At 40.6% G+C, this 23,236-nt stretch overlaps 2 protein-coding genes across 5 annotated transcripts in view; one reads left to right on the top strand and one right to left on the bottom strand.

Annotated features, from left to right (window-relative positions):
• Nucleotides 1-21,795, bottom strand: part of CAB39L (calcium binding protein 39 like) — a 247,816-nt gene extending 226,021 nt beyond the window's left edge. Inside the window, exon 1 of one of the 3 annotated variants that reach the window (XM_077158197.1) lies at nucleotides 21,719-21,795. In XM_077158197.1, the coding sequence (XP_077014312.1) occupies nucleotides 21,719-21,780 (62 nt within the window). In that variant the 5' untranslated portion in view covers nucleotides 21,781-21,795. The remainder of the gene's footprint in view (nucleotides 1-21,718) is intronic. The other 2 variants (XM_077158199.1, XM_077158203.1) reach the window with 2 other exon arrangements.
• Nucleotides 21,108-23,236, top strand: part of SETDB2 (SET domain bifurcated histone lysine methyltransferase 2) — a 95,931-nt gene continuing 93,802 nt past the window's right edge. The window contains exons 1-2 of one of the 2 annotated variants that reach the window (XM_077158187.1): nucleotides 21,108-21,291; nucleotides 21,628-22,484. The gene's annotated coding sequence lies outside the window, so the exon portion shown is untranslated. The remainder of the gene's footprint in view (nucleotides 21,292-21,627; nucleotides 22,485-23,236) is intronic. The other variant, XM_077158188.1, reaches the window with a different exon arrangement.

Below are 23,236 nucleotides of genomic sequence, written 5' to 3'. Positions count from 1 at the left end.
AAACAAATTAATGAAATAAATAAATAAAGCAAATTACTAAACCTCACTGAACCTGTCAGGGAAAAAACACCATGGGTTTCAAGAGGGAGCTGGAAGAACCCAATAACACAGCATTTTAGAGGGCATTGTACAATGCCTGCCATATAATGTGCATTCTACTACATTAGCTCTCCTTCTGTGTAATTTTGTACTTTTTCACTCTCCTCAGTCTGTCAAAGGAGTTCTTAGACTAAATTTTCTTAAGTTAACAGTCTTGATAAAAGTCCTGTGGCTTAACAGCTATGAACTTTTCACAACATTTATTTTATCCAGCAATATACCAATGTTAGTACCATATGCTACTAAGAAGGTACGATAGAAAACCTATGTCTTAAAGTCATAAGAAACAGTTCCTTTTCCTGTGTGGCTATGTCACCAAAATGCTACATAGTTACATACACTTGTTTCAGTTCCTTTTCAGATTTTTCTTTTCTCTTCTTTAATTATATTTTTGAATATGCAAACATATATGATTCCAAGGTGAAAACTATAAAAACAAGTTATATCTAAAGAAACCTTTCTTTCTTCTTTAGCACCCTTCTCCTCCCCTTCCCTACATATGTTACTATATATACTGTTTCATGCTTTTTTTTTCCCTACTCACGATATATCCTCAAGGTCATTCTCCATTGGTACCTACAGTCTTTCCACATTCTCTTTTATGACTGCATAAAGATCCATTGTTTGGATATACTTTGGTTTATCCAGTCAGTCCCTTATTAATGGGTATGCTCATTGTTTCCAATCTTTTGCTAATACATAATGCTGTTGTAACTAATCTTATGCAAATAGTAGGTCATATTTTATGCCAATGTGTCTTTGGAATAGATTACTAAAGTTGAATGTATAAGTCAAAGGGTGTAATTTTGCTATTTATTGCAAATTTCTTCCCACAGGCTTTGTGCTTTTGTATCCATACTGCCAACAAATGAAACTATTTCTCCATGGTATAGAATACATTATATAACTTTTAGGTTTTGGAATTGTTTACCTTGATTTTTAGGAGGATGTTTCCATTAACACTTTGTGATTTAAGTTCCAAATATATTTCCCCACTTAATCACTTGCTTTTTACTTTTTTAAATGACATTTCTACTGTGTGAATATTATACTTTGACATAATGGAATTTGCCATGTTTTTAATTTTTTTCTGAGGCTGAGTCACAGTTATCAAATCCTTATAACAGTTTTAAAATAATTTTCTGCATGGCTGTTTCACCTTATACATTGCTGTTGAACAATCTGTTGCTAACCTCATTTTCTTTCCTGGAAGGCTGTAGGAGGAATTTTTCCTTGAAAGTTAAACAGTTTTATTAAGACATGAAGTTAAACATGCTGGATCAATTTTCCTTGTGATTTCTTCTTTGACTAATTGGTTGCAAGAGTGTATTATTAAATTTTCACATATTTGTGATTTTCCAGTTCTTCTGTCACTGATTACTAACTTCATTCTATTGTGGTAACAGAAGACACTTTGTATGGTTTCAATCTTTTTTAATTATTGAGACTTGTTTTGAGAACTCATATGATCTATTCTTGAGAATGATCCATGTGCAATTAAGAATGTGTATTCTCCAGACTGTGCAACAGGACTGGATACAAAAACTCAGAAATGGACAGCACAATACTACCTAACTGTAATATAATTATGTTAAAACACTGAATGAAGCTGCATGTGAGAATGATAGAGGGAGGAGGGCTGGGGACATAAATGAAATCAGAAAGAAAGACAGATGTTAAAGATTGAGATCGTATAATCTAGGAATGCCTAGAGTGTATAATAATAGTGAAATGTACAATGTAAAAATTTTAAAAATGTTTTTGTATAAGGAAGAACAAAGGAATGTCATTATTACAGAGTGCTGAAATAGATGGTAATTAATATTTTAAAATGTCACCTTATGTATGAGACTAAAGCAAAAAAATGTTTGTTACAAAATTTATATTTTGACTAGTGCATTTCCTAATATAACTTATGTAGATAGTTTGACTGAACGCCCTAAGTACTTGGAATCTCAGATAGGACATGAGATTTTGTTGGTTTGTCCAGAGTGATGATCGATGAATCCCAGAGTGATTCGATCAGTGAGTGGAAAAGTATTTGCAAAGCCCCCTTTGGGGAATGGTGAGAACGGGGAGAAATTCAACTTCCCCAAGTTGAATTCTCGATATTTTCACAAGCAGTGTGGACAACCAGTTATAGGCTGAGCCCCCAGTCTTGGGGTTTGTTCATATGAAACTTAACCCCACAAAGGATAGATAGGTCAAGTCTACTTAAAATTTAGGCCTAAGAGACACCCCCAAGAGAACCTCTTTTGTTGCTCAGATGTGGCCTCTCTCTCCAGCCAACATGACGAGTAGTCTCATCACCCTCCCCCTCTCTGTGTGGGACATGACTCCCAGGGGTGTGGACCTTCCTGGCAACGTGGGACAGAGATCCTGGAATGAGCTGAGACTCAGCATCAAGGGACTGAGAAAAACCCTAGAATGAGCTGAGAATTAACATCAAGGGATTGAGAGAACCTTCTCGACCAAAGGGGGAAGAGTGAAATGAGACTAAGTGTCAATGGCTGAGAGATTCCAAACAGAGTCGAGAGGTTATCCTGGAGGTTATTCTTATGCATTAAGTAGATATCAACTTGTTATCCAAGATGTAATGGAGAGGCTGGAGGGAACTGCCTGAAAATGTACAGCTGTGTTCCAGTAGCCATGTTTCTAGATGATGATTGTATAATGATATAGCTTTCACAATGTGACTGTATGATTGTGAAAACCTTGTGTCTGATGCTCCTTTTATCTACCTTGTCAACAGACGCATGGAACATATGGAATAAAAATAAATAATAGGGGGAACAAATGTTAAAATAAATTTAGTTTGAAATGCTAGTGATCTATGAAAGGAAGGGGTAAGGGGTATGGTATGTATGAATTCTTTTCTTTTTATTTCTTTTTCTGAATTGATGCAAATGTTCTAAGAAATGGTCACGATGATGAATATAAAAAAAATACAGAGGTTTTTGTATGAACATAGGTTCTCATTATACTTTTCATAATAAGAGTTTAAAATACTTACTGGGTCATCTGACAACCACTAGAATTTCCATTATGAAAAAAAAAACAGAAAACAACAAGTGCTGGAGAGGATGTGCAGAACGGAGGCATGCTTATCCACTGCTGGTCGGAATATAAAATGATGCAACTGATCTGGAAGACAGTTTGGCAGATCCTCAGGAAGCCAAGTATAAAACTGCCATATAATCTAGCAATCCCATTACTAGGTAAATATTCACTGATATTTCTAGCATCATTACTTATGAGTGCCAAGAGATGGAAACACCCAAAATGTCCATGAACAGACAAGTGGCTAAATGAGCTGTGCTATATACACATGATGGAATGTTATGCAGCTGTTAAGACAGAATGAAGTCATGAAGCAGGTAACAATGTGGATGAACCTTGAGGATATTATGCTAACTAAAATTAGCCAAACACAAAAGGACCAGTACTATATGGTCTCACTAATAGGAAATAACATTACTGAGTGAATTTTAAGAGTTAAAGTTAAGGTTTAACTTTATTAGGTTATAACTTTAATTAATAGGTTATTAGGGGATAGAGGGTAGAGGATGGGCACTTGGTGCTGAAAGATTACAGAATGTGCAACAGAACTGATTGTAAAAATTCAGAAATGGATAGAACAATACTACCTGATGGTAGCACAATAAGTACACTGAATAAAGCTGCATCTGAGTATAGTTGAGGGAGAATGGCTAGGGGCCCATATAATACCAGAATGAAAGATAGAGGATAAAGACTGATATGGTATAACATAGGAATGTCTAGAGTGCATGAGGGGGATTTAGTGTGCAGATATAAAAACATTTTTGCATGGAGGAGAACAGATGAATGTCAACATTGCAAGGTATTGAAAATGGATAGTATCATGGTCAGGTTCATGTGTCAACTTGGCCAAGTTGTGGTACCTGTTTGTCTGGTTGGGCAAGTCCTGGCCTGTCTGTTGCAATGATGACATTTCATAGAATTAGATCATGAGCACGTCGGCTGCATCCACAGCTGATTCCATTTGTAATCAACCAAAGGGGAGTGTCTTCTGCAATGAGTGATGCTTAATCTAACCATAAGAAGCCTTTTAAGGAGGATTCAGAAGAGACAGGCTCTATTCCTGCTTCAGCTGGTGAGCCTCTCCTGTGGAGTTCATGCAGACCCTCCATTGGAGTAGTCGGCTTCACAGTCTGCCCAGCGGATTTTGGACTCTGCATTCCCGCGGTCACGTGAGACACTTTTTGTTTGTTTGTTTTGTTTTGTTTTCCTTTTTTTATTAATTAAAAAAAATGAACAACAAACAAAACATTAAGATATCATTCCATTCTACATATACAATCAGCAATTCTCAATATCATCACAGTTGCATATTCATCATTTCTTAGAACATTTGCATCGATTTAGAAAAAGAAATAAAAAGACAACAGAAGAAGAAATAAAATAACAGAGAAAAAAACGATTATACATACCATACCCCTTACCCCTCGCTTTCATTTACCACTAGCATTTCAAACTAAATTTATTTTAACATTTGTTCTCCCTATTATTTATTTTTATTGCATATGTTCCACGCATCTGTTGACAAGGTAGATAAAAGGAGCATCAGACACAAGGTTTTCACATTCACAGAGTCTCATTGTGAAAGCTATATCATTGTTCAATCATCATCCAGAAACATGGCTACTGGAACACAGCTCTACATTTTCAGGCAGTTCCCTCCAGCCTCTCCACTACACCTTGAACAACAAGGTGATATCTACTTAATGCATAAGAATAACCTCCAGGATAACCTCTCGACTCTGTTTGGAATCTCTCAGCCATTGACACTTAGTCTCATTTCACTCTTCCCCCTTTGGTCGAGATGGTTCTCTCAATCCCTTGATGTTAATGCGTGAGACACTTTTATAAATTTTATATTTGTGAGTGTTCCCTGTTGGTTCTATTTCTCTAGAGAACCCTAACTAATACAGATGGTACATGGGAAAAAAATAAAACAATGCAGGCTAGGGTCTACAGTCAACACTAACACTGTAATATACTTCCACTGAATGTAACAAAGATATTATGCCAAAACTAAACATTAGCAAGTAGGGCATATGGGGGAGGGGAATGGATTCTTTGTAGAAGTAAAGGAAATATCTCCCTAAAGACTATGGTGGTGAAGGCATGGCTATTTACATAGGTTGGAGTGCTGGTCTGAAAGGATTACATGCCTTAGAAAGCCCATGTTTTAATCTTGATCCATCCTGTGGACCTTTTAATCCCTATTCAGTACTATAGGTTGGAAGCATGATTAGGTTACCTCCACAGAGATGTGATCCAACCAATTGTGGGTATTAAGTTTTCATTAGAAGGAAATGTGACTCTACCCATTCCAAACGTGTCTTGATTAGTTTACTGGAATCCTTTAAAAGAGGAAACATTTTGGAGAGAGCCACAGGAGACCACTAGCTCCACAAGAGACGAGCAAGCCTATGCAGCCAGAGACCTTTGGAGATGAATGCCCCTGGGGTGCTTCATGAAACAAGAAGCCTGGAGGGAAAGCTAGCAGATGTCGCCATGTTTGCCATGTGCCTTTCCAGCTGAGAACAAAACCCTGTTGGCCTTTCTTAAAGTGAAGGTAGCCTCTTGTTGGTGGCTTAATTGAACACTTTCATAGATTTGCTTTAATTAGGACATTTTCACAGCCTTAGAACTGTAAACTTGCAACTTAATAAGTTCCCCTTTTTAAAAGCTGTTCTAGTGCTGTTATATCGCATTCCAGCAGCTAGCAAACCAGAACAGCTTGACTGAATGATGCGCAAATAAAATTGTTTAAAAGTGAACAGAAAGAGAGACTTTCGGGAAGATGGCCAACTAGAGTAGCTCGAAATTAGCCCTGCTCCATAGAAAAGTTAGAGAAGGGACAAGAGGGTGACTGAGGTGGCAATTCAGGAGCACCGCTGACCTGGGAGAGCCTTCTGTACCACACATAGCAGGCCTAGATACAGAGGCCAAGAAACTAAGAGGCAGAAAGCTGGAGCCTGGCGCAGAGGCCTGGAGCTGTTGAATCCGTGGGAGTGCACAGACGGGAACATGAGACTAGGAAGTAAGTAGGCCGCGTTCCTTGTATGCGCTACCCTCACCAGCGCAGCCCTGTGACTGGTGACTCACCCCACACCCCATGCACCTGAACCCCATCACCTGCTCCCATTCCCCACACTATAGGCGCCCCCACCCCTCCAGCCCCCAGTGCATGTACCTGCCCCACACCGCCACCCCAAGTACAGCCCAACCCATCTCTCTTGCACCTCTCCTAAACACTACCTTTCCTTCCCTGTTCCCTGAAGGCTGTTGCCAGTGCATAAAGGTTGCCGGCATTAACCTCCACACCTAGCCTACCCCCACCCCCTGCCCATAGTGTCACACAACCTCAACCTGCCCTCAGCACATCCGTTTACAGCACGCCCAGGCCCATACATACACTTGGGGCCCCAAATACTTCATTCAGCTCTGGGAACTGCACTTCACAGCAGTCCTAGAATCCCACATGGACACTGCCCTCAGCCTCGCTTCCCAGCTCTGAGAAAGTGCTTTTCACAACACCAGATGTGAAAAGACAGAAGAAAGAATAAGTGATACAGAGGACAGGATAACTGACTTTGAAGACTCAAAACACCAAAAGGCAAAAAAGCTGGAAAAAATTCAATGGGAATCCTGGGAAATGATAGACAAAACAAGGTGCACAAATATAAGAATCATTGGTGTCCCAGAAGAGAAGAGAGGAGTAAAGCGCTAGGAAATTAGTTGAGGATATAATGGAGGAAACTTCCCAACCCACATTGAGGACATAAATATAAAAGTCACAGAAGCCCAATGAACTCCAAACAGAATAAACCCAAATAGGCCTTTCCCAAAGCACATACTAATCAGTCTTTCAAATGCTGAAGAGAAGCAGAAAATCCTGAAAGTGGCAAGAGAAAAACAATCTACTACATACAAGGGAAATCAAATAAGACTGAGTTCAGAACTCAACTAGTACCCTAAAGGTGAGAAGGCAGTGGTATGACATATTCACGATCCTGAAAGAGAAAGACTTCCAGCTAAGAATACTGTACCCAGACAAACTGAGGGAGACATTTAAAGTTTTCACAGACAAAGAAGTACTGAAACAATTTGTCAACAAGAGACTGGCCCTACAAGAAATACTAAAAGGAGTTCTGCCAGCTGATAAAGAAAGACAGGAGAGGGAGGACTGGAGGAGAGCACAGAATTGAAGAGTACCACTAAGGGTAATTTAAAGAATATAAAGAGAAAGAGGGAAAAGAATATATAGATCTGACAAATAAAGTTAAAAAGATAAGATGGTGGAATCAAGAAACGTTTTTTCAGTAATAACTTTGAATGTTAACAGATTAAATTTACCAATTAAAAGATACAGATTCATAGAATGGATTGAGAAACATAATCCAGCTATATGCTGCTTGCAAGAGACTCATCTTAGACACAAGGATACAAATAGGTTGAAAGCGAAAGGATGGAAAAAGATTTTCCAAGCAAGTTGTAACCAAAAGAAAGCAGGAGTAGCTATACTAATATCAGACAAAATAGACTTTACATGTAAAGACATCATAAGAGACAAAGAAGGACACTATATATGAATTAAATGATCAATTCACCAAGAAGCTATAACAATCATAAATGCTTATGCTCCCAATCAAGGAGCTCCAAAGTACACGTGACAGACAACAGCAAAACTGAAGGGAGTGAAAGATGTTTCAACAATAATAGTAGGAGACTTCAATATACTACTCTCCTCTATAGATAGAACAACCAGACAGAAGGCCAACAAGGAAATAGAGGAGTTAAATAACTTGATGAATGAATTAGGCCTAATGGACATATAAAAGTCATTACACCCCAAAGAACAAGGTTATACGTTCTTCTCTACTGCTCATGGAACATTCTCCAGGATAGCGCATATGCTGGGGCACAAAACAGGTCATTATAAATTTAAAAATACTGAAATTATTCAAAGCACTTTGTCTGATCACAATGGGATGAAGCTGGATCTCAATTACCACCAAAGAACAAGAAGTTCACAAATATATGGAGATTAAATAACACACTCTTAGACCACAAGTGGGTCAAAGAAGAAATTGCTAGAGAAATCAATAGCTATGTGGAGATGGATGAAAATGAGAATACAACTCATCAGAATTTATGGGATGTGGCAAAGGCTGTGCTGAGAGGGAAATTTATTGCCCCAAATGCCTATATTAAAAAACAAGAGAGAGCTCTTTCTCCACCAGCGCTCCCGCCGCCATCTGGCCCTCCTCTTCCTCTTTCTCCGCTGGTGCTCCCGCCGCAATCTACCCCTCCTCTTCCTCTTTCTCCGCCGGCGCTCCCGCCGCCATCTAGCCCTCCTCTTTCCCCTTCTCCGCCAGGGCTCCCGCCGCCATCTACCCCTCCTCTTCCTCTTTCTCCACCGGTGGCGCTCCCGCCGCCATCTTGCCCTTCTCTTTCCCCTTCTGCTCCGGCGGCGTTCCATCCGCCATCTTATCCTTCCCTTTCTCCTCCTACTCCAGCGGCTCTCCAACCACCACCATGCCCTCTTCCGCCTTCACCGGCTCCTCCACCACCGTCCTCGACAGCCTTGCCATCCTCACCTTTCCTCCTCCAGAATAGCTACAACGGGAGTAAAAACGATACAGAACAGCTCCCGGAGCCACGACAGCGATCAAAAAGACAGCGTACCCCATCCTGGAACGGCTGACTGGCTGGGAGAACCCACTCCGGTGAGATCGCCGAAGGGCGCGGGCTTCCCCGGGGGGGGGAGGCAAGCGGCCGGAGTCCCTCCCTTCCTCCTTCCCGGGCCAGCTGGCAGAATTGGGCAGGAGGTCCCCTCAAGCCGTGGCGGCTGGCGCCCCCACAACGCGCGGCCCCCCGGACCAAATGAGAGAATTGTATCAGAAATCCCCAGGCCACGGAGAACAGTGACCTGGGGGGGTCCCTTCCAAACACGTGACTCCACGGTCCAGCTGGGAACGGTGCACTCTTCCGGGCCGCGGCGGCTGGCGCCCTCCCGCCACGCTTGGCGCCCCGGGCCGACTAGGAAATTCGGACGGGCGGTTTCCCAGGCTGCGGTGGCCGGCGACCCTCCCCGGGTTCAGAGCCCCGGGCCGGCTGGCACTCTTCCAAGCCGCTTCGGCTGGCGAACCTCCTCCATGGCGAGAGTTTTCCAAAGTTAAAGGACCCACAGCACCTTTTACTAGTGGGACCCGCAGACAAACGTGTGCCACGAGCGCCACCTACTGGGCAGGATAAGAAAAACAGAACCCAGAGATTTCACAGAAAACTCTTTCAACCTGTTGGGTCCAACACCCAGGGAAATCTGACTAAATGCCCAGACGCCAACAGAAGATAACGGATCACGCTCAGAAAATTGAAAATACGGCCCAATCAAAGGAACAAACCGATAGTTCAAATGAGATACAGGAGCTGAGACAACTAATGCTGAATATACGAACAGAAATGGAAAACCTCTTCAAAAACCAAATCGATAAATTGAGGGAGGACATGAAGAAGACATGGGCTGAACAAAAAGAAGATAGAAAAACTGAAAAAACAAATCACAGAACTTATGGAAGTGAAGGATAAAGTAGAAAAGATGGAAAAAACAATGGATACCTACAATGATACATTTAAAGAGACAGAAGATAGAATTAGTGATTTGGAGGATGGAACATCTGAATTCCAAAAGGAAACAGAAACTATCGGGAATAGAATGGAAAAATTTGAACAGGGTATCGGGAAACTCAAGGACAATATGAACCGCACAAATATACGTGTTGTGGGTGTCCCAGAAGGAGAGGAGAAGGGAAAAGGAGGAGAAAAACTAATGGAAGAAATTATCACTGAAAATTTCCCAACTCTTATGAAAGACCTAAATTTACAGATCCAAGAAGTGCAGCGCACCCCAAAGAGAATAGACCCAAATAGGCGTTCTCCAAGACACTTACTAGTTAGAATGTCACAGGTCAAAGAGAAAGAGAGGATCTTGAAAGCAGCAAGAGAAAAACAATCCATCACATACAAGGGAAACCCAATAAGACTATGTGTAGATTTCTCAGCAGAAACCATGGAGGCTAGAAGACAGTGGGATGATATATTTAAATTACTAAAAGAGAAAAACTGCCAACCAAGACTCCTATATCCAGCAAAATTGTCCTTCAAAAATGAGGGAGAAATTAAAACATTCTCAGACAAAAAGTCACTGAGAGAATTTGTGACCAAGAGACCAGCTCTGCAAGAAATACTAAAGGGAGCACTAGAGTCAGATGCAAAAAGACAGAAGAGAGAGGTATGGAGAAGAGTGTAGAAAGAAGGAAAGTCAGATATGATATATATAATACAAAAGGCAAAATGGTAGAGGAAAATATTATCCAAACAGTAATAACTCTAAATGTTAATGGACTGAATTCCCCAATCAAAAGACACAGACTGGCAGAATGGATTAAAAAACAGGATCCTTCTATATGCTGTCTACAGGAAACACATCTTAGACGCAAAGATAAACATAGGTTGAAAGTGAAAGGTTGGGAAAAGATATTTCATGCAAATAACAACCAGAAAAGAGCAGGAGTGCCTATACTAATATCCAACAAATTAGACTTCAAATGTAAAACAGTTAAAAGAGACAAAGAAGGACACTATATACTAATAAAAGGAACAATTAAACAAGAAGACATCACAATCATAAATATTTACGCACCAAACCAGAATGCCCCAAAATACGTGAGGAATACACTGCAAACACTGAAAAGGGAAATAGACACATATACCATAATAGTTGGAGACTTCAATTCCCCACTCTCATCAATGGACAGAACATCTAGACAGAGGATCAATAAAGAAATAGAGAATCTGAATATTACTATAAATGAGCTAGACTTAACAGACATTTATAGGACATTACATCCCACAACAGCAGGATACACCTTCTTCTCAAGTGCTCATGGATCATTCTCAAAGATAGACCATATGCTGGGTCACAAAGCAAGTCTTTACAAATTTAAAAAGATTGAAATCATACACAACACTTTCTCGGATCATAAAGGAATGAAGTTGGAAATCAATAATAGGCGGAGTGCCAGAAAATTCACAAATACGTGGAGGCTCAACAACACATTCTTAAACAACAAGTGGGTCAAAGAAGAAATTGCAAGAGAAATTAGTAAATACCTCGAGGCGAATGAAAATGAAAACACAACATATCAAAACTTATGGGACGCAGCAAAGGCAGTGCTAAGAGGGAAATTTATTGCCCCAAATGCCTATATTAGAAAAGAAGAAAAGGCAAAAATGCAGGAATTAACTGTCCACTTGGAAGAACTGGAGAAAGAACAGCAAACTAATCCCAAAGCAAGCAAAAGGAAAGAAATAACAAAGATTAGAGCAGAAATAAATGAAATTGAAAACATGAAAACAATAGAGAAAATCAATAAGACCAGAAGTTGGTTCTATGAGAAAATCAATAAGATTGATGGGCCCTTAGCAAGATTGACAAAAAGAAGAAGAGAGAGGATGCAAATAAATAAGATCAGAAATGGAAGAGGAGACATAACTACTGACCGCACAGAAATTAAGGAGGTAATAACAGGATACTATGAACAACTTTACACTAATAAATACAACAATTCAGATGAAATGGACGGGTTCCTGGAAAGACATGAACAACAAACTTTGACTCAAGAAGAAATAGAGGACCTCAACAAACCAATCACAAGTAAAGAAATTGAATTAGTCATTCAAAAGCTTCCTAAAAAGAAAAGTCCAGGACCAGATGGCTTCACATGTGAATTCTATCAAACATTCCAGAAAGAATTAGTTCCAACTCTCCTCAAACTCTTCAAAAAAATCGATGTGGAGGGAAAACTACCTAATCCATTCTATGAAGCCAACATCACCCAAATACCAAAACCAGGCAAAGATATTACAAAAAAAGAAAACTACAGACCAATCTCTCTAATGAACATAGATGCAAAAATCCTCAATAAAATTCTAGCAAATCGTATCCAACAACACATTAAAAGAATTATACATCATGACCAAGTAGGATTCATCCCAGGTATGCAAGGATGGTTCAACATAATCAATTAATGTAATACACCATATCAACAAATCAAAGCAGAAAAATCACATGATCATCTCAATTGATGCAGAGAAGGCATTTGACAAGATTCAACATCCTTTCCTGTTGAAAACACTTCAAAAGATAGGAATACAAGGGAACTTCCTTAAAATGATAGAGGGAATATATGAAAAACCCACAGCTAATATCATCCTCAATGGGGGAAAATTGAAAACCTTCCCCCTAAGATCAGGAACAAGACAAGGATGTCCACTATCACCACTATTATTCAACATCGTGTTGGAGGTTCTAGCCAGAGCAATTAGACAAGAAAAAGAAATACAAGGCATCAAAATTGGAAAGGAAGAAGTAAAACTATCACTGTTTGCAGACGATATGATACTATATGTAGAAAACCCAGAAAAATCCACAATGAAACTACTAGAGCTAATAAATGAGTACAGCAAAGTAGCAGGTTACAAGATCAACATTCAAAAATCTGTAGCATTTCTATACACTAGTAATGGACAAGCTGAAGGGGAAATCAAGAAACGAATCCCATTTACAACTGCAACTAAAAGAATAAAATACCTAGGAATAAATTTAACTAAAGAGACAAAAAACCTATATAAAGAAAACTACAAAAAACTGTTAAAAGAAATCACAGAAGACCTAAATAGATGGAAGGGCATACCGTGTTCATGGATTGGAAGACTAAATATAGTTAAGATGTCAATCCTACCTAAATTCATTTACAGATTCAATGCAATACCAATCAAAATCCCAACAACTTATTTTTCAGAAATAGAAAAACCAATAGGCAAATTTATCTGGAAGGGCAGGGTGTCCTGAATTGCTAAAAACATCTTGAGGAAAAAAAACGAAGCTGGAGGTCTCGCGCTGCCTGACTTTAAGGCATATTATGAAGCCACAGTGGTCAAAACAGCATGGTATTGGCATAAAGATAGATATATCGACCAATGGAATTGAACAGAGTGCTCAGATATAGACCCTCTCATCTATGGACATTTGATCTTTGATAAGGCAGTCAAGCCAACTCACCTGGGACAGAACAGTCTCTTCAATAAACGGTGCCTAGAGAACTGGATATCCATATGCAAAAGAATGAAAGAAGACCCATATCTCACACCCTATACAAAAGTTAACTCAAAATGGATCAAAGATCTAAACATTGGGTCTAAGACCATAAAACAGTTAGAGGAAAATGTAGGGAGATATCTTATGAAACTTACAATTGGAGGCGGTTTTATGGACCTTAAACCTAAAGCAAGAGCACTGAAGAAGGAAATAAATAAATGGGAGCTCCTCAAAATTAAACACTTTTTTGCATCAAAGAACTTCATCAAGAAAGTAGAAAGACAGCCTACACAATGGGAGACAATATTTGGAAATGACATATCAGATAAAGGTCTAGTATCCAGAATTTATAAAGAGATTGTTCAACTCAACAACAAAAAGACAGCCAACCCAATTACAAAATGGGAAAAAGACTTGGACAGACACCTACCAGAAGAGGAAATACAAATGGCCAAAAGGCACATGAAGAGATGCTCAATGTCCCTGGCCATCAGAGAAATGCAAATCAAAACCACAATGAGATATCATCTCACACCCACCAGAATGGCCATTATCAACAAAACAGAAAATGACAAGTGCTGGAGAGGATGCGGAGAAAGAGGCACACTTATCCACTGTTGGTGGGAATGTCAAATGGTGCAACCACTGTGGAAGGCAGTTTGGCGGTTCCTCAAAAAGCTGAATATAGAACTGCCATACGACCCAGCAATACCATTGCTGGGTATCTACTCAAAGGACTTAAGGGCAAAGGCACAAACGGACATTTGCACACCAATGTTTATAGCAGCGTTATTTACAATTGCAAAGAGATGGAAACAGCCAAAATGTCCATCAACAGACGAGTGGCTAAACACACTGTGGTATATACATACGATGGAATATTATGCAGCTTTAAGACAGGATAAACTTATGAAGCATGTAATAACATGGATGGACCTAGAGAACATTATGCTGAGTGAGTCTAGCCAAAAACTAAAGGACAAATACTGTATGGTCCCACTGATTTGAACCGACATTCGAGAATAAACTTGGAATATGTCATTGGTAACAGAGTCCAGCAGGAGTTAGAAACAGGGTAAGATAATGGGTAATTGGAGCTGAAGGGATACAGACTGTGCAACAGGACTAGATACAAAAACTCAAAAATGGACAGCACAATAATACCTAATTGTAAAGTAATCATGTTAAAACACTGAATGAAGCTGCATCTGAGCTATATTTTTTTTTGTTTTTTTTTACTATTATTATTACTTTTATTTTTTTTCTCTATATTAACATTCTATATCTTTTTCTGTTGTGTTGCTAGTTCTTCTAAACCGATGCAAATGTACCAAGAAAGAATGATCATGCATCTATGTGATGATGTTAAGAATTACTGATTGCATATGTAGAATGGTATGATTTCTAAATGTTGGGTTAATTTCTTTTTTTCCGTTAATTAATAAAAAAAAAAAAAAAAAACAAGAGAGAGCAAAAATCGAGGTCTTAACAGCAAACCTGGAGAAACTTGAGAAAGAAAAGCAATCTAACCCGAAAGTAAATAGAAGAAGAGAAATAACAAAGATTAAAAGCAGAGATAAATGAATGGGAGAACAAAAGAACAACAGAAAGAATCAATAAAACCAAAAGTTGGTTCTTTGAGTAAATCAATAAAAAAGATGGGCCACTAGCAACATTGATAAAGGAAAAAAAAGAGGGAGGATGCAAATAAACAAAATCAGAAATGAGAAGGGGTGTGTTACCATAGACCCTGAAAATAAAAGAAATCATAAAAGGATACTATGAACAACTATATGCCAACAAACTAAACAACTTAGATGAAATGGACAAATTCCTGGAAACACACAAACAACTACACTGACTCAGAAAGAAATAGAAGATCTCAACAAACCAATCACAAGTAAAGAGATTCAATCAGTCATCAAAAATCTTCCTACAAAGAAAAGCTCAAGAACAGATAGCTTCAGAGGGGAATTTTATCAAACATTCCATAAAGAACTAACACCAATCCTGCTGAAACTTTTCCAAAAAGTTGAGGAGAAAGGAACTCTACCAAACTAATTTTATGAAGCTAGTATCATTTTAATACCAAAACCGGATAAAGATGCTATAAGAAAGGAAAACTACAGGTCAATGTCCCTAATCAACACAGATGCAAAAATCTCAATAAAATATAAGCATATCGAATTCAACAGCACATTAAAAGAATTATACATACAACCATGTGATGATATTGTGATTTACTGATTATAGAACAAGAATGGAATGATCATATGGTAAGAATGTCTGTGTTTGTATGTGGTTATGTTTCATTAAAAAAAAAAAGAATTATATACCATGATCAAGTGAGGTTTATACCAGCAATGCAAGGATGGTTGAACACAAGAAAATCAATTATGTAATACAGCACATTAACAAATCAAAAGGGAAATATCACGTGATCATCTGGATTGATATTGAAAAAGCATTTGACAAAATTCAGCATCCTTTTCTGATAAAAACACCCCAAAAGATAGGAATCAAAGGTAACTACCTCAATATGATAAAGGGGATATATATGAACAACTGATGGTCAGCATCATATTCAATGGAGAGAGAATGAAAGCCTTCCCCCTAAGATCAGGTACAAGACAAGGATGCCCACTGACACAACTATTATTCAATATTGTGCTAGAAGTTCTAGCTAGAGCAATCAGGCAGGACAAAGAAATAAAACACATCCAAACTGGAAAGGAAGAAGTAAAATTCTCATTATTTGCAGATGATATGATATTATACTTGGAAGATCCTGGAAAACCTATAACAAAGTTACTTGAGCTAATAAACAAATTCATTAAAATTAATGTGCAAAAATGAGTAACATTTCTATACACAAGCAAGGACTTAGCTGAGGAGTCAGTTAAGGGAAAAATTCCATACAACATAGCAACTAAAAGAATCAAATACTTAAGAATGAACTTAATTAGGGATGTAAAGGATTTGTACACAGAAAACTACATAGCATTGCTAAAAGAAATCAAAGGAGACCCAAATATGTGGAAAGACATTCCCTGCTCATGGATAGGAAGGCTAAATATGGTTAAGATGTCACTTCTCCCCAAACTGATCCACAGATGCAACAAAGTACCAATTAAAATTCCAAGAACCTACCTTGAAGATTTGGAAAAGCTAACTTTCAGACCAATGGAAGAAACGTTTATTTGGTCTGGAACTGAAATTTTCTGTAGTGCATAATCCAATTCAACCTATCTGGATAGCTCATTTGAACAACTGAAACACAGAGCGCACAGAATGAGAAAGAGGTCCTTTGATCCTGTATAGATTATTATAATGCCTGGAAACATCCTAGAGTATATTAAGCAGATAATCAAGAAGTATTGGCAAAGTCCCCGAGAGAGGGGAGAAAGACTATGGAACTATTAAACCTTACCATCAGGGAATCCCCTGATACTGTGTCAAACTTTAGGGACACCCAAATCAATAGGCCATGTTCTCGACCATGAGGCTTACTTTTGTGAAGCTTATGTAGGTAGCATAGAAGCTTAGACTACCTGTAGGCATGCCTAAGAGTTACTTCTGGAGGACCTGTGTTGTTGTTCAGATGTGGCCTCAGTCTCTCTAAGCCCAACTTTGCAAGTGAAATCATTGCCCTCCCCTCTACATGGGACATGACACCCCGGGGTGAAAGTCTCCCTGGTGACATGGGAGAGGACTCCCAGGGATGAATCCAGACCTGGTACCGTGGGATCAACAACTAAATTCTGACCAAATGGAGGAAAAGAAGTGTAATTAATAAAGTATCAGTGGCAGAGAGAGTTCAAATAGTCAAGAGGCTACTCTGGAGACTGCTCTTATGCAAGCTACAGGTAGACCTTGCTACATATGATAACCTGCCAACCCCCTACTGGGACCATTCCAGCCAATCCTAAAGAACACCTAGAGCAATACATAAGATTCCACAAGGGTTCCAGGTACTAGAGTAACTTTCCAGAAACCTACAACCTTCAGATGGGTCCCTGGTCCAGATAAGTCCTGAAACCTAGCCTAGCCTCTCCAGAACATCAGATAGTTCTATCTCCCTACCTGGTATCAGTGACAAACCCTTCCAATATCAAAAATTTAGAATTGCCATAGCCCAAACAACCCCAATGAGAGGTATGGGAATATCAAAGGTGATGGTGGAACCATACATAGAAGACAGGACTTAACAAATAAATATGAATGCTGAAGCATTAAATTGATATCTCTTTTAGTCTCCAGTATTTTAGAGCAGACAGACGTAAAAACCTAAAATTGTGAAATTATAACCCCTGTCAAAGTCTGAAATATGTCCTACAACAAATTGTGGTGCTGTGCTTGGAAGTTTACAGCTTTTTTGTACATATGTTATTGTCCACAAAAAAAGAAGGAAAAAAAAGTCGATCGTGATGATAAAAAAGTATTTAAGCCCTCTTGCCTCCTATATTCTGGAGTAGCTAGAAGGAAACATATGAGAGGATCATATGGTAACCCATGACAATCTCTGGGATCTATCCCATAATCACTTTTTGAAGAGTGCTTTGAAAACTATTGCTTTTTTATTTCTTTGCTTTGTATATATATTATACTATAAAATAAAAAAAAGTTTTAAAAAATTACTTATAGTTCGCACCAAAATGACATTTTAAAACATTTCTAGGGCTCTTCAGATTATAGTGTATGAAATCTAGGGGACCCAGTATGCAAAGAAAAACCTGAAAATATTTACCCCATTTACTATTTTAAAATAATTATATAAAAGTGCAGAATAAGGATTTCTGGGAAGACAGTGGACTAAGATATGCTGAGTTTACCCTTGCTCCATGGAACAACTAGAGAAGTGACAGACAAACAACTGAGACAGCAATTCCAGGGTACACATGACCAGAGAGGGACTTCTACATTATCTAGGGATTATCTGAATGAAAAAGTGGAAAAGTTTATGAGTGAGAGGACAGGTGAGTTTAACCACATCTGGAGTATGCTACGACGCACAGACCGGAGCAGGAGCTGAAAGAATGGCATCTTCCCGCACTCCCACCACTGTATCAGCTTGAGGGGTCTTCCCTCTCAGCTCTGCAGCCAGGAGCTTCCATCATGAATCTGGAAGCCAGCAGACTTGGTACACCTACACACATAGAGACCTTGTGGAGCACAGTGCCCATCCTCACCCCGGAGGCAGGCTACTGTGGGCACCTGGTTTTGGCTGAGACTTAAGGAGGGGTCCTCTCCTCAGGAGGAGGGGTCACACAGAGCTGACCTTGACAACTGGACAGCAAAAGAGACTCCCTGGGTCCCACTGCTTCTAACCTTTCTCCAGAGGCTCAGAGTGCTCAAGGCGTGCACAGGAGAGGCGGGGACGAGGGAGTGAGCCAAGCTGCACAGAACTATCAGGCACTCCTCGGCTGCCTGTGGGCAGAGGTAGTTGAACTACTCGGCCCCACAGACCAAGGTTATTCCACACAGGAGCCTGGGGAACACCAGACCCATTATCCCCAGAAGCAGATTCTCCTCTGAAAGTGCACACTGTCCACCTCCCAGCCCCGGGGTTGGTGGCTTTCGGTACACCAAGAGCTGTGGCTTTAACTGGCTTTGCACCTGGTTGGGTCCCTGCCCAGCAAGCTTAGTTGGAGAGATGCAGGCCTGAGGGGAAGAGGTGGCCCAAGACCGCCATCTGCTGGGAATAGGTAGAAAGAGCAGAGTGGAAAACTGCCTATCTGCCTAACTTTTAACAGATCTTCAAATACAGTTGTATTTCCTGCATTGGTGGGGAATTACTGACAAACCAAGTGCAAAAGGAGACCTTCAACGCAAACCCAAGCAACTACAAAATCTTAGATGAGCAAGGGAAGTCAACTTTCAAAATAACCTTATCAAGATAAACAAATGCCTCAAAAGTAGCAGAAAATCACAAAGCACATGAAGATGCAAGAAAATACCGTCTAACTAAATGACCAAACTAAAACACTGAAGACAGAATTTGGAACTAATCAAAGTTGTTAATACAAATCTCCCAAATAAGTTCAATTGGTTGGCTAAAGACACTTGTATATGGGGAAATCTATGTATTGCACGCTATGATCTGTATTTAACTGGAATACATCACTAGTGCCACAACAATACTAGAGGGGAGGACAAGAGTTCAGGGGAGTTTGGGATTTTTTCTTTGGTGTGGGTGTGTCACTTTTTCTCTTTGGAACAATGAAAATTCTCTAAAATTTGAGAGCGATGATTGTACAACTAACAGAGAATACTGTGAAACACTGATTATTTTGGATAGAATATACGGTATATAAATAGATTTCAACAAAATCTACAGATACAAAATAAACAAAGATTCAATGCTAGAGAAAATGTGAGAGATACACCTCTTCAATGTTAGACAGGTAGCAGTATGGGGCAGCCCCCTTGAAGAATAATGTAGTAGATCCACAAGAGGCTAGACATAGATCATATGAAAAGGCAACCTGATTGCTGGGAACATACTCAAAAGAACTGAAACCAGGGACTCAAATACACATTAGCACACTGATGTTCATGGCGACATTATTCATGGTACCCAATGGCCAGAGCTGGTTCAAGGGTACACTGAGAAACAGAAAGGTGAACTGTGGTGTATACATATAATGGAATATCGTGCAGTTACAGAAAAGAATGAAGTCATGAGGCATGCAACAAAGTGAATGAACTATGGGAACACTATGTTGAGCAAAATAAACCAGAAGCAAAAGGACAAATATTGTAGCCTCTTTTAGAAAATTCTTATAAGGAAAATTGGGGCCTAGGTTGTAAGCTCTTACAACAGTCACATTTATTTCTGAGTTTTAAGTCTTATTTCTAAATTCAGAGATGCTGTGCTTTGTGTGTACAATCCAGTATTTCCCTGGAACTTTGGGTACTTATATGACACCTAAAACTTGGAACTAGAGTTCTGCAGCTCTGAAAGTCAGCATTTCACATACAAAGAACTGTGAAAGAAGCCCAAAATGAGATTAGGCTTCAATTAGAGATCAGAACCAAGGTGATCTGGTTACGACTAAAGTAAATCAGAAATCAGGGTAAAGGATGGCAGTTTCTGTATGTTAGAACTTCAACTACTATAATGAGACCAAAGGAAAACAGCTTTATTTCATCCAAAACCTATGTAGCACACAATCTAACTTAACCTATCTAGCCTGTTCAGTTAAACAACCTAAACGCATGGAGCCTAGAACTGGGAAAGAGGTCTTGCAATTCTGTACAGCTTAAGGTAATACCTTAGCTACAGCTTAGAATGGGCATAGCCCAAATACCCCTAAAGAGTGGGATAGAAAGATCAAAGGTGATGGTGAAGTTATACAGAAAAGGTTAGGGTTTAACAAACGAACATGATTGCTGAATCATTAACGTGATATTTCTTTTAGTCTTCAGTATCTTAGAGCAGCTAGAAGTAAGAACTAAAATGGGATTATGAACCATACCAAACTCTGAAATCTGTTCTATAACTACTTGTTACAATGTACTTTGAAATTTATTGTTTTTGTATATATGTTATATTCCATAACAAAAAATGTTTTAAAAAGTTTTAGTAGCCACAATAAATTAATTTTTAAAAAAAGAACAAGGGCTTGCTTGCCTTTTTACAAAAGCCTCACTCCGGTCCCATAAGGAGGCAACCAAAGCATACCCTGGCGGACCTAGAGTTAAACATCTTCAAGAGATCACAATCAGAAAAATAAAAGCATTAACACCAATCGCCCTTCACTTCCCTGGTTTCTCCAGTCTTCCGCGTACCGCCACTTTGCAGCTTTTAACAAAAGGAAGCTGCAGGAAGGATGGACGCACGGAAGGTAGTCTGCCCAATCGCAGACGCAGACGCTCTAGCGACCCAAGGAGTGACAGACGGGAAGCCGGACTAGAAGAGCAGACCCTCCCCGGCACACGAAGGCGAGGACGAAGTGCCTTTCGACGCCGAGACTCGTGTGAGAAATCCCCCTCTGCCCGTCCACTCCCAGCCTGGCTTCTCTGTGAGTCAGATGGCCCCTCAGCCAACCTCCTTTGTCAGTAGAGGGGCTAGATGTGAGGCTCTCTCTGAGACCAATATGACTGGAATAATTACCTTGAAGTCAAGGAATCGATGCTAAAGCTTGAGAGCCAAGGCCGACAAACCAAAGCCCGGGCTCCCCACCCACACCACTGTCCCTCACACTCGCAAGCCAGGGCTCACGCGCAAGTGAGGGAAACCTTTTCTCTTAAGCAAGCGAGAAGGCGCTGGGTCTCCTCCCGCAGCACCCTTCTCTTCCCCACTTTCCCTCCAGGATCCCTTTCACGCCCTCCAGCCGACGGGTAAGCGCTCTACCCTCAAGAAGGCCAGTCCAGCCACACACAAGATGGCAGCTACACACTTACCGGAGGAAACGGCTGCGCCACCACTCCAGCAATGCCGGCCTCTCGACTGTGGGCGATCCCATTGGTTCAGCCAAAGATCGCGAGATAATCCGAGAGCACAGGCAGCCAATGGGATGGTGGCGCGCTCGGACCGCGCCGGGTGTGAGCGCTGCGCGCGCGGGGCCTCAGAGGCGGGGACGCGGCGAGGTGTGCAGCCAATAGGCTCCGGGCCAAGAGGTTGCGGCCGGGGGAGCTTTGGCGTACGGTTCTTCTCACTGAGGGGGCACGCTCAACTGACCTGGGTGTAGGGCTTGCGTGCTTCCCCCTCCGTCAGCCGAGGTGAGGGCTTGTAAATGGTGAGGTGCTTACTGCCCAGGTTGAGTCCCGGGCCGTGGGGTGTCCGTTGGCGTGTAGTGAGGAAGGATCCCGACCCCCGGGGGAACCCGGCCTCGCCCTCGGAACGTCGGGCGGCGTGGGGCAGGCAGTGGAGCCGGTGCAGCCGGTCCCTCGACGGCTCCCCGGGACCAAGGCTCCGGTCACCTGGGGACGACGCGAGCCCTGTGCCGTATGAGCGGTGGCCGTACCCGGTCTGGCTGCCTTCTTCTCGGCAGCAGCGTGCCGTGCCAGGCTGGAGAAGGGCTGCGGGCGCCCCGAATTCTCATCCCTCTTCCCAGCCCTAACGAAAGGAGATTCCTAAGCACCCGGGAACGTGAGGCTGCGGGAAGTGCACCGCAGTTAGAAAGCCACATGCAGAACTTGAAGGTTAAGTCACAGACCCATTTCGCAGGTAAGACTACACGTGCCCCTTGATCTGTGAAATCATGGCGTCACGATCAACCACTTAATAAGTGATTAAGTAAACCGAGGAACCGTATGTAATTGACTGTGCTCTTCGGCAGTGGACACCTGCAAGAATTCTATATAGATAATGAATCAGGCCCGAGAGGTAACTTGGACAAAGGGGGAATGGAGTCCTCAAGAAAATAGGCTCTGAAGCCTGGCTGCCTGGTTCCTTCGTCTGTCACTTGCTATGACTTGCTTTAGTTCCCTTATCCGAAAAATAGGCAGGCTAATTCAGCGCATGCATCTTATGCAGATTAAATAAGAGCATGTGAAGTGTCTTGAAGCCTGCCTGACTCATGGCTTATACTCAATAAATGTTAATTATCACAGTTATTTCAGATATAAGGAGTTAAGTGGAAATATCACGGTTCCTTAAGAACCTATTTTTGAAAACGAACCCTAACTATAAATTGAAACGAAACAGCTAAGTGAGTTTTCTGCCAAAATGAAAAACAAAGAATGAGCAGGGTAGAAAATGAACGCATTTCTTAATCCCAGTTCCACACCAAAATATGAATACTGTTTATCTCTGGATGATGAAGTTGTGGGTGATTAGATTTTCTTCCTTATGTTTTTACTATATCTTGCAAATTCCCTTCAGGAAACGTCTTTTACTTTTATAAATTGTTACTTTTAAATTTTTGGAAGGTGTTAACAACACTGTGTTCTGTAAATGAAGCTGTTACTGAGGTTGCT

Source organism: Tamandua tetradactyla, chromosome 4 (genome assembly GCF_023851605.1).
Source record: "Tamandua tetradactyla isolate mTamTet1 chromosome 4, mTamTet1.pri, whole genome shotgun sequence".
NCBI classification, from domain to species: domain Eukaryota; kingdom Metazoa; phylum Chordata; class Mammalia; order Pilosa; family Myrmecophagidae; genus Tamandua; species Tamandua tetradactyla.
The sequence above is the reverse complement of the archived record's forward strand: the minus strand, read 5'-3'. Positions and strand labels throughout refer to the sequence as shown.